Source organism: Porites lutea, chromosome 11, assembly GCF_958299795.1.
Source record: "Porites lutea chromosome 11, jaPorLute2.1, whole genome shotgun sequence".
Lineage (NCBI taxonomy): Eukaryota > Metazoa > Cnidaria > Anthozoa > Scleractinia > Poritidae > Porites > Porites lutea.
Genome location: NC_133211.1, coordinates 24,632,448 through 24,645,087, shown reverse-complemented (window position 1 = coordinate 24,645,087; position 12,640 = coordinate 24,632,448). Strand labels below are relative to the sequence as shown.

The window sequence follows — 12,640 nt, the reverse complement described above, 5'->3', positions numbered from 1 at the left end:
TTTCTACAAAAATTTCTTATGTGCCAATATTTATTATTACAATATTATCAATAAGCATTACAAGAAGGAAGTTACAAAAATCTTTTGATTAATTTGTTTGATAATTAACCTACTTCTGAGACATACCTTATGAAAATATTGACAGTTTCAATGATGTGACTAATTACTGTACAATTTTTATAGCTGATTTAACATAAAGTACAACAGATCCTCTAAATGTCCCAAACAAAGGATATGAAACACACATTATCAATGTCGTCAGATTTGCTGCCACTTTCTTAATTGACATAAAAAATGAAAACTTTTTCATTTTATTTATATGAGTTCATTGTCCAATAAATCTCTGAAATGTTCAAAATGTTAAGTGATCAAAACATTTGTATAACTAAGAATAGACAGCTTTCAAAAATCTTCAGACATATTTGGGAAAAAGTTGGTTTTATTTATCAATACATGATAACTTGGGTGTTTGGAGATGAAATGGCAGTCTTAAACGTCAGTATCTACCCTACTAAATATGAGCAAACATATACATTCAACAATTACAAAATAATAAGATACAAAACACTGCTTTGAAAGTTTTTTAACTTATTGGTGACTAGAAAGGGTAAAATGAGAACCTTTGTAGCACCAAAAAGAGTGATTATCAAATACGAAACTTGGTTCTGTATCTATTTTTGGCATTGAATTTTATTTAAAATTGTTTATTATAAAGTTTCCATCAAACCCTTTTTGCTTGGTATCCTAAAATAGGGGACAGGAACAATCGTAGATTTCTGTTCAAACATAAATTAAAACAAAATACAAAGAGATCATGAAAAATAAATTGCTTTACCACATCATTCTGGTTTTAGCTCAAAAGAATAATATAGTTTCTCTCAGTGTTTAAGCATTTTTACTTTACACATTTTGTACACAAAACTAAATTTAAAGTAATATAGTCAAAACCAGTCTCTGTGCCAAAATGTAACTTACTTCATGAGGCAATCACGACAAAATAGTCACTTATGTACATCTCCAAGCACCCACATAAATAATTTATGATACAAGTAAGGTAGTAAACAATAATAATAATTATTATTACCTTGCATGTATCATGAAGATGCTAAAAAAAATTAACTTTGTGCAAAACCCTTTCATCTCCAAGAAGGCAAAACACAAGAAAAAATCTCTACTTGGATTTTCTAAAATGATGACAGAAAATGAATCAATGTGAAAAACTACTCTGAAGGAGTGTCATTTGAATGACAACAGCCTGGGATTTTTTCCACATCAACTCGTGTTCCCATTTATATTATTTACTTTTCAATGCAAGGGTTGAAGATTGTGATGGTAGCTAGCATCCCAAAAAACTTACAAGGTCCTTACATATAGCACCAGTTTTTTTAGTTAAATATGAAATGCCTCATTTTCTATACCCATGTGTCCTTCTAAGTAGAGAGTAGCTGTAGCTTGTGTGGCAGAAATTTGAAAGGAAAGGGGATTCCAGGTGCACAAGAAGCTGTGACAAACGGCTCCCTTCTCCCTTGCTCCATCGTGCCTGGTCTTGCATCAAAATTCCCTTCCCGTTCCCTTTCAAACACCTGCCAGAAAGGCTAGAGTAGCTGTTACAATGGTAACAGAATTCATAGACTGCTGGCAGTTCCATGTTGGTCCGTTGAGAGTGAAAATTGTGACAGATATTACAAGAAGGAACGATCAAGAAGAAGATACTAATCCTCAGGAACTACTAGTAGTGTACAGAATTCATTGTGGGTTATTGTTTCCTTAATTCTACTAACCTTACAAACTGTCTGAGTACAACACTGAAAGGTTGTTGGATAATCTGCTGCTGATTATTTTATAAATGGTTTAAAAACTATGTCTTATGCTTCATTCCTATTTAATATTCTAAGAAATAATTTACATAGTAATAGCAATTAATTGAAAATGCATTTCACAACACTGATACATTTTAAGCAACTGAACACAGTTTGAATGGATTTGATAACTTGGCTCAGCAAGTCAACAGATAATATAAATATCTGTTACAACAATGAAAGCACTGTGGGATGATCAGTAATGTTTTAAAAATGTCCTTTTCCAAACTTACAGCTTATTTTATACCAGAACAAAACAGAGCTCAAGCGTGGTGTGCAATATATCGTAGAAAAACAATGAAAGTCATAAAGTACTTATTATTATTTGAACATGTACCAAAAATTTAAGCTTGATGACACTTTGTACAAGTTTTATCACCTCACCATATCATAACAAAACTGCAATGAAAATGCCTGACTTTTGAATAAAAACAAACAGAACTCCAATGATTTATTTTAAACAGAGAAAACTTAAATAATTCAGAACCGAAGTCTTTAGTGACAACCTTGTTGATTGGTAGACCTTTGCCGAAGTCGCCTCTAATATTCATGGTTCAGAATAATCTCAATCACATTCGCTTCAGGGGACATACATGTATATGTCACTTGGAATACAACAAAATGACTCCGATAGCCTCACAATCAATGTTGTCATCTTTTATTTGAGGCTTAGGAGAAATATAAAAAACTGTTGAACTTTTGCTGGATATCACAGATATGCAAGTGCAAAAGCAACATAACTACAGTTAAATGAATAAATAGCAAAACTTTACATGTTCCAAAGATAAAGTTCCCTGCTAGCAGAGTCGATCCCTTTTATTGCCTTCTAGACAAGTAGAAAATAATGAGACTGCTTTGACTAATAACTGCTGTCTGTGATTGTGGGTGGAATTAGGCAGTACAATACTTTGTTACGGCAAGAGAGTAGGACCCACCACTTAAAAAGGAACCAAAAAAGAGAAAGTTTCAACATTCACTTGTAATATTACTAAAGACAGCCAAAGAAGATAAGTAATCTATTTTGTGGATACCAGTGAAGATAGCCTTTCAACACGTTCAGATTGTAGAGCACAGCAATCAGATGGTGGCCTGGGATTGAGTGAAATCGTACATGGGGAAAACAAGGGGAGACTTTTCTCTCTAGCCTCACCTCATTTTTCTTTTCGTATCAATTTTTTGCCTGCGCTCTACTATCTGAACACCTGGAACAGGCTACAGTGAAGGTTACATTATTGGTAGATTTTACCATTTAAACTGACAGGAAACATACACAAATGTACATGTAGCACTACCACATGCTCAACACCACAAATAGAATGAGACAGAGGACAGTCTCCTTTTCTACTCATCCAAAAGAGATTCTGCAAGCAGGAAATTATAAGTTGCATGTCTATGTTTAAAGCCAATAAAATGAATCCCTCTAATAAATTAATGTTGCTTGAAGAGTGATGTTTGTCACAAATTTTATATTGTAGCAAAAAAATTAATTCTAAATTTTTTCCCTGGCTAAGTACTTCTCTGTTAACTTTTAAGACGGAATCCACCAGGAAATTGAGTAATGTTAATTTTCAGTAGACAAAAACCTTGTACCAGAATAATTTAAACAGTACTGCATTCTTTTCTCTACACTTCTCAAGGGCTAATCTAGAGACATAATTAGTTATCTGTAATAGCACCAAAGACAATTACTCATGGAAACCCGAGAAAATAAATGTCAAATTACACAAAAATTGTGAAAACACAGGTAAAATTCAGCAAATTTCATGTGTACGATATCATTTTGATGGCCTCCGTCTTAAACTCTTAGCTGTGACCTTCCTGGACACTATAAAGTTAGAGTTAAAATCTGAATTTTACTTTTTCTTCTAAAATGTATGATTAAGTAAAAATAATGGATTGCACAGTACTTCTATAGTTTCTCTAATTTTCTGAGAATTGCAGATCTTGTATTCTGTGAAGAGAAATGCAATATTATCAGTCTGCATAACATAATGTGATCGTATAAATAGACCTATGTATCCGACTAAGCACATGTTGATTGGTTGAAACTAGGTAAAAGATAAACAAAATGCAATAACAGAAGAAAAGTGGGCAGGGAAAAAAAGGGAGGAAGTAAGGTCGTGAGGGAGGAGGAGGAGACTCTACTCTCTCCCTCTTCGTTTCTTCCACTTTTTCCCCCGCTTCATCATACTGACATATAATTGAAAAGGCTTTATATCTATATCTTACATTTACAAGCTTTTATTAAACCTTTTCAACTTATGTATTCTGAAAACAAAAAACGGGATTCGGGAAAGTGGTGAAAACAGTGTGGGATGCAAGATTTTTATGAAAAAGGAATGGGAATGTGAGATAAGGAAAATGGTCATACCACTAAAAAGGGACAATAAGACTAGTGACTTTAGTTGCTCACATTTTGCATGAAATGCAGTGTGCTACACACGGTCCACTTGCTTTCATTAAAATCATTTCCAGGAAATGCATACAAACTGTAATTATCTTAGCTCATTACTGATGATCATTATTGTAAAAATAAGAAAATGCTGTTTTTCATAGGAATCTTTCTTTATCATTTTTTGACTCAATTTAGTGTCCCAAAATGTTGAAAATGGCATTTTGGGGCTTCAAAAATGTCAAAATTTTCTGGGAGAGCACACCCTCAGACTCCTCTCATTGATACCCTGGGTTACTCTAATTCACCTGCTGCCATGCTACTTCAATTTTTATTGAAAACAAGGAAGTAATAATGATATTTTCAACCTTTACTTACCCTCTCAGATTTTAAAAATAGCTTTTTGCCAGGAGCCACTTGGCACCCAACTACAGTATAATATACATGGATTTCAAGCTTGCGGGCAACTGTAGTTCCAAAAGTTAACCACTAGTCTCTTTTAAGGAACAAATAACATAGTTTTACCACTACTTTAAGAGTTTGCCCCTCCAGAATTTTTAGTTTTTGTCCTGCATGATTCAGCAAATAGCATACTTTACTAACACCTGATACTTATCTTCAAGGTGGTATATAATTATCAGGATTTCCATGGTGACCAATACCAAAAACTTTATGCATTTTACTGCAAAACCACAGAACACGATTTCAGGGTTTTTTTTTTTCATTGAATGACTCACCTATGGATCCAACTTCTTGTAATTAGGCTCTGTTGAGACAAAGTAGTCCTCTAATATTGATTGAAGATAATCAAATGTTGGTCTTTCCCACTCATTCTTCTTCCAACAATCAAGCATAATTTGGTAAAGAGCATCTGGGGTGTTCATGGGCTGAGGCATCCTGTATCCCCGCTCCACCTGGGCCAGCACCTCGGCATTTGTCATACCAGGGTAAGGATTCCGACCATGCGTAACCAATTCTACCAGCAGCACGCCAAACGACCACACATCAGATTTTATGGTAAACTTTTGGTAAAGAGCAGCTTCAGGAGCTGTCCATTTGATTGGAAATTTGGCTCCTTGGTGAGCGTTATACTCATCATCTTCGATCAGTCTTGCTAGGCCAAAGTCAGCAACTTTGCAGATATTCCCCTCACCAACTAAGATATTTCTTGCAGCTAAATCACGATGGATGTAATTCATCCGTTCCAAGTAGGCCATTCCAGCAGCGACTTGTGCCCCCATGTCAATCAATTCTGGTAGCTTGAGATCTTTCCCTTCTCCCTTCAAATATTCTAGCAAGCTTCCATGCCTCATAAGCTCTGTTACAATGTAAATTGGCTCCTCCTGGGTACAAACTGCATAAAGCTGTAAATGCAAGTACAGTGTAACTGGCATAAGTATTTTAAAGCACAAAAGGTTTAAAATTAATTCTTTATGATCAAAACAGTTTATAGGCAACAAGCCCAGGGACAAATCATGCTACATTGCAGCAACAATTTTTATCTTTGTGTGTAGTGGAGAACTTTTGTGAAAATCTTTTTCTCCAACAGAATTTTTTGTCGCTGCAACAAGTTACACAAATTCAGTCTGATTTAATAATAATAGTCTTTATTAATTTATAAGATAAACACTACATAATTATCTTGTATCTTATGAGGTTCTACAGCATTATCATAGAACTGAAGGCTCAGTAGCCCACAACATTAAATTTTGGCCACACCACAACTACATGTCAGGGTTGTCATTAATAGCCAGGGGCCGGGGATTTTCCCCAGCTACTAAGAGAGTGGCCCCCAGCTACATTTATTGGAAAATAGAAGAAAAATAGAACCAAAAGAAATCCCTAGCCGTTTGATTCCCTGTCTACTTGTTGTATTTACCCAGCAACTTGAAATCTTAGTGACAACCCTGCATGTAGTTTCCCCATGAAATGAAATCAGGGGAACAAAATTAATGCAGAAATTCCACTCATTCCACATTAGTGTATCTACCCCGATTGTTTGCATTTCATTCTTCCTTAAATGAGATTAAATGAGAAACAGGATTAAACAAAAATTTATGTTCCCATCAACATCTGTTGAATTCTCATTATATAAAAATCTACGTAGGAATACTTCAGGTAATAAAAGCTGGGAACATCTGATTATAATAGCTTTTATGAGCATTTTATTAATGTGGTAAGCAGTGTTTCTATAAAATTTAAAGTATGCAGCCAGTTTGAGCAGACTAAAGGATAACTGACTTTATCTACAAGGTTTGAAAGAATTTTTCTGTTGGATATGAACTCAATTTGTGACCAGATGTTTGTAACCCAAAGTATTGTAGCACAAGACAGTAACACCAGATTGACACCTGTCCATCTATTGCATCAGCCCACATCATGGTATACTGTGTGCATGAACGTTTTGGTTGGAATAAAAACTAACCTGTGCTGTGACTTAAAGTTGGTCGTATCCACCGAAGAACTATGGCAACATTTGCAACACTTGCTTTAATATTACCACAATTTAGGGAAAATGGTCTCTGACATCTCTGAGTGAAGTAAAAAATACCTATCACTGGCCAAGTTGTTTTTCATACATTTGATGTTTTCATAAATGCAACAACAATTAAATATCAAAACCAATATTAGGACAACCATTTCATGACATACCTGTATAAGATTTTGATGTCTCAATTTCTTCATGATGGCTGCTTCAGTTAAAAATGCCTGCGGTGACATAGTTCCTGGTTTAAGAGTTTTCACAGCAACTGGAGTTGTTCCATTCCAAAGCCCAGCCCACACTTCGCCAAACTGTCCAGCTCCCAGTTTGCTCTGGAGAGCAATTGAATGCCGCGAAATTTCCCAAGCATCTTTAGTATTGTAAGAAAGCCCTGAAGTAGCTGGCTTCTCTGCACGACATGCATAGACAAGTCGACAACACAGGCCATCAGCATCCAGACTGTAGTGCTCCACCAACTCTGACAGGCTTGTGAAAGGTGCTCTTGTTGTGATATAGTAGCCTCCATTGTCTAGCTTGCGTATACGATAATGTCTCACACTGTCACCATCTCGTATAGACAGTGAATAATTTCCAGGCATTGTTTCTGAATCACGAATGAGATAGGTACCAGAGGGGCTTCCTGGCGCCAGCAGTTTCTTTTCAGCTTCAGCACGCTTAATCTTGCCAAAGAACCAGCTGAGATAAAATATAGCAAATAGGATTTTAAAACTGTTAGGCATTTTCAACATGTGAAGTTCTTTAGAGAATCCTTTTCCACGGTCTTGCTCAGTAAGTCTCTGATTTAGCTGATGGCCAAAAGATGATTTGAGGGCTCAGAAGCTTTAAAAGCTGCTGACTCTAGACTTGACAGTCATATTATTCAAGATAGCACCTTACAAATTGTTAGTATTTAAAATGGGTAGGGTCAATAAAACTTATCAAACATGGACACAGAGATTAAACCTGAAGAGGTTTTGCCAGCCAATCACATTATCTGATGTATCATCATTTGCATACACATGGGAATCAACTGATAGCACTTGGCTACACGTACAATAGTTTCACAATTAAGTAGACTATTAACATGCCATGGAATTTCACCAAAGTAACATTTCAAACAAATAACTTCTTGAAACATGCATGCAAATACTACCATTTTCACATTCATTACTATCATAAGCTACATACACCAGATTGGTATTTCATTTTGTGCATACTTGATTTTGCGATTTTGGCAAGAAAGTATTTCACAGGGGTTTTATTTTCATGATTTCTTAGGTAAATATGAAAAAAGGGCATTGCATTTTGCAATTCAAGAGTTGTCAACTGTTAAGTGTATTGTTACTTGGATACACATTGTCTCAGTATGTACAAGTACTTTGCAACAATATCTCTAAACATAATCTAAAATTTATTTAATATTGAATATCTTCGATTCTTCAGGTGGCACTAGTTATTACATACAAATTTTTTTCTGTGACTTGAACTGTCTGTATGAGTACACACCTGCGTGGAAGGCTAAGTCAAACCTCGCTTTACGGACACCACCTCAATACAGACACTCTCTGCGGCCATCTTAGAGTCTGTGTTAATGGGATTTGACGGTATTTTATTTCCCGTGTTTGAATTTCATGAGAATTTTTATTTGCAGGTCTTAATTTTGTGATTTTGAAAATTATTAAAGACATGTGAAATTAGTACCAATAAGATAGTAGCTTGGACTATTTGCATGAAACTACAAGAGACAGCCAAATGACATCAGGTGACAGCAATCAAAAAATGGAGTTAAGGCAGATGTTATCAGTACAAGAAAATAAATAAAACTTACTAGCAAGTCTGACCCAAAATACAAAAAAATATATAAGAAATTTTAAAATATTCAGGATGTATCAGTTACATTTGTGCCAAACTGATAATTTCTTAAAAGAACATATCGCCAGTAGTCTTGACGGGGTTTAGTTTCATGAATAGGAAAACAAGATTGTCAATTTAAAGAGAACGGGAAAAAGTTGAAAGTCCGGAAGAAAATATTTATTTGTCTGAAACACAAACATTCGTCCAAGAAAAAGGTTAACGCTTCGCACAAGTTACCTCCCTAAACAAAAAAAGCCTCGTCTGAGGAAAAGTGAACTTTGAATTTCAAAACCACAGGCATTCTATTCGTTTGATTTGCATTACAAAATAAAAAAAGGCGAAGAAATTAAACTTTGAAATGACAACACGCATTTCATCCCGGAAGTGAAAGCCATAAATAGTTGGGCAGACGATTAAAGATCGGAAAAGTATAAGATATAACTCGATCAAAACAAAACTTGTCCAGCAACGAGCTAGAAGGTCGATAGTACAGATCAGGAAAATCGAAAATAAAAACGAACTTTTCACTATCGCACGCGTGAATCAACTGGATTGATATAAATTCCTCCCCACGCGCAAGCTTTGTAGCATTCCATGCTTCAAGCTTTAGTTTTAAAGGAACAAACATCTCCGGATTTATTCCCCCGATTTATTTAAAATAAATCAGCTACATTATTCACGTGAAATGAGTAAAAATTGTTCGCTCGGAAACAAACTAGCGGAAGTGTCAGAATGAAGCTCCAAAGATCATTAATTTAGTACGCGACCGACCGAACGAGAATTCAACTATTAAAGTTATATAAATATCTTTCCGGTGATGTTTAGCACACAGACTACGCTGTAAAATAGAAAATATTTACTTACTCTTGGGCATGAACACTTAGTTCAGGTGCTACATAGTTGCTCGGTATGTACCCCTCATTGAATGTGGTCAAAGATTTAGCCAGCCACCAGTCGGTATCCGTGTTATCGATAACTTGAAGTCGCTCGCCTTTCCGAAAGCTCAAGTCTTCTTTGGTCCGCGCATCGTAATCATACAGGGCAATGAACACCGTTATGCCTTTAGATGGCTGCATCATCGAGTGACTCGACATAATGGACGAGGGTTGGTGAGCATTTAAACCGTCCATCGGACTAGAAACCCGCTTTGGTTCCATTTGTCGATCATTCGCTTGACCGTTCGGTGGCAAGTTTCTGCCGCCGGGTTCGTCGTTGGCTGCATACTTGTCTTTCTTCGACTTAGCACAACAGCAACCCATGGTTGCCTTGCGAATTGGGAAAGAAAAACTAGCTCTTTCCCGTTTCAAATCACGATTTATCTGCTGACTAAGAGGCTAAGCTGAAGGAGAGAGAGCTGAAATGACTTTTTCTCGCAGTGTTGATCTCGAGGGAGGAAACCGAAGGCGAACGCGCAGAACGAGTCTGGGAGGGGAACTAGTCACCAGCTCATCTCTGCCTGATATGGGCAGTTGTCGCCTGGGCAAGAAAACACAGGTCTACCATGCGAGGTGCTCCTAACCATATTTGCAATTTTTTTACTTTTCGGAGGTTGAGTTTTTTTTGTTTTGTTATGATGCGATTATTGTTAAAAAAAGAAGGTCTCCAAAAAATTGCGGTGGACGAAAAAACGTTCACTAAAATCTTTTAATGAAATACGGCTACTCGATGTCCTCGGAACATTCGACCGGACCCGTCTAGGTGACTAACAGTTTCGGATGAGACGAAAAAGTCACCAAAGACTTTCGAGACGACCAAAGTTCCTTTAAGACTTCTGAACAGAGACAGTTTTTAGGGTAGCTCCAAATTAACGACACAGACTTCTAAAGCATAGAGAACACCATCTGAGACACTCCTGACGTACTTCACGCTGTGGCCCGTCAGGCGGGAAGGGTCTTAAAAAAACTAAATGCCAACATTCGACCGTTGGGCGCCCCTGAAGTTATTAAATAGGGACCTTAAGAAGCCACGACGACGACGACAACGAGAACGTCAAGAAAGCGATAGGTTAAATAGTCAAGACAACAACGCTGCACGTGCATCACGCTTTTTTGTACATTTCTTTGCCGTCACTGCACGACCACGAGGGGAAAATGCCTAATTTCACGTTTTATCATGGACGTAAACAAGCAACGGCTAAATTTTCTTTCTCTTTCTGAACTTGATATGGTTCTTAGGAATTCGGCTCAAAGGGGTTCGCTTGCATTTGACAAAGTAAATGATTTGGAGTAATTGCGATAGAAATTGAAAGAACGCAGATTCACTTTTCAAGCGACGTTTTCGTGGCTGTCGCCGTGGTGATATAAAAAATTCCCTTCTTCAACTGGAAGTGGACTTTGTCATTCTTCAGCGGTATTTTTGCCAAAATTTTTGGTCAAAAAGCAATACAAATTTGGTAGCGTCAACAAGCGCGTAGGTGGGGTTTAATGGGAACTATTTGCTAAACGCTGAAAATTAACAGCTTTTATTTGTAGTCATCCATCATTGACTTGCAAAGGGGGTTCGTTCGAACCCCTCGAAACCCCCCCCCCCCCCCCCTCCTTCGCGCCTGGTCAAGGTGATTTAAAATGAAAAAGATCTCACTTTCGGTTGACGTGCGTCGGTCAAAAACGCCTTTGCTTAAGCTCCCTATTTCATGCGTTCGAGACTTCAGTATATTTTTGTTGGAGTTTTTTCGGTCGGATGAAAAACAAGGTAAGAATTGTCATGAAATATATATTCATGTCATTCATCGTTGTCTGATTTTTTGTCTCTTGTTGATGGCGATGTTTCAAAAGCGTACTTATGGCCAGTCTGAGTGCACCGCGCGCTCACACGCGCTCTGTTAGACAAGAATGGCGCGCACGCTGGCTTCCGCCTCCTGTTAAAAAGTGAAACTTCCTTAATCAAGGAAATCTTGAGAAAAAAGGTCAAGGAGTTTCAACCAGTGGACTGAGAAGCTCTTCTTCAAAACGTCAATGTCTGTCGTGTTAAGAAAAGACTTCAAAATGAGTAGGTCATTTTGCTTACTATCTTTTGACCAAACATTTTGCGGAGAAAAGGCTGAAAATACCGTAAAATTCGGAGAATATGCCCCTCCATTTATAAGGCCCTCCAAATATAAGCCCCCCAAACCGGTAACGCAAAAAACCCTCCGTTAAATCGGCCCTCCAAATATAAGCTCCCCGGGGGCTTGTACTTGGAAAATTGCCCTCAGATACAAAGTAAAACAAAGCAAAAACGGTAAAGTTAGTTCCAACTTTAAGGCTAGCCCAATCGATTTTGAAACGCAGTTAAGCCCCTCCAAAAATAAGCCCCTCAAAAAGGGCCTTTGAACAATATAAGCCCCAGGGCTTATTTTCGGAATCAGTTACGGTAGCATTCCAGAGCATCCCTATATAAAATTTGAAGAGAGGGAAATACTGGGTATCCTTCAGGAGCCCATAACCCTTATGGGCTCTTGGTTACGTGGTATCCATTTTAATTTGGTGCTCAAACTGTACCTAAAGCAAGTTAGGGACGTAAGTCACGTAAGTGCCTCTACGTACATACCTGAAAAGATTCCGCAGGGACCGCGGAGGGGGAGGGGCTGGTAGGGCCGCGGCCCCACCACTTTTTTGCGCCCCCGCCCCCACTTCTTGCGCTAAAAAGAAAAATAATAATAGTACAAGTTTTTTTCCGTCTATATTCCGCTATATTCTCTGTATTTTCTTTAATTTCAAACGCCAGGCATTTTGTGGGGCTCCTGTGCTTTTCGCGGTAATTGTGCCCTGGGGCCGACTTGCCCCTTGATCAAACGCCATGCCTTGGCCACCCCTTCGCTTCGTTCGGCAGCGTGTTTTGTACTTCCAGCTCCGGCAGAGTTTTTTTTTGGTCAGATTTATCAGACGAAATAAAGAAAATGACTAGCTTTTTCAGGCCAAACGAAGCTGAGTAGTTGTTTTGAGTTGATAAAAGTTTTATATTTTGTCTTTCTCCTTTCGAATCAATGAAATATTCGATGGCAAGAACAATTACATTACTTGAACAGTGAACACTAAACGGCCATAGTTAGAAATTTTTGAGATCACTTCAGTG

The 12,640-nt window shown here is 37.5% G+C and overlaps 1 protein-coding gene across 1 annotated transcript; it reads right to left on the bottom strand.

Moving 5' to 3' along the window:
* On the bottom strand, positions 1-10,008 carry LOC140951411 (tyrosine-protein kinase STK-like). Its single transcript, XM_073400659.1, has 4 exons — positions 9,452-10,008; positions 6,904-7,429; positions 4,989-5,615; positions 1-3,810 (listed from the first exon to the last, which is right to left on the bottom strand). Exons 1-3 carry the CDS (start codon positions 9,844-9,846, stop codon positions 4,989-4,991), a joined length of 1,548 nt encoding a protein of 515 aa, XP_073256760.1. The 5' UTR covers positions 9,847-10,008; the 3' UTR covers positions 1-3,810.
* Between the last annotated feature and the right edge of the window lie 2,632 nt (positions 10,009-12,640).

What these genes read in the sequence shown, in the direction of transcription:
- LOC140951411 (XM_073400659.1), bottom strand. Translation starts at nt 9,846, where the DNA reads ATGGGTTGCTGTTGTGCTAAGTCGAAGAAAGACAAGTATGCAGCCAAC. An exon ending in CTAAGTGTTCATGCCCAAGA is followed by an intron (nt 7,430 to 9,451) that starts GTAAGTAAATAT and finishes ATTTTATCTCAG; the next exon opens with CTGGTTCTTTGGCAAGATTA. An exon ending in GACATCAAAATCTTATACAG is followed by an intron (nt 5,616 to 6,903) that starts GTATGTCATGAA and finishes TTGCATTTACAG; the next exon opens with CTTTATGCAGTTTGTACCCA.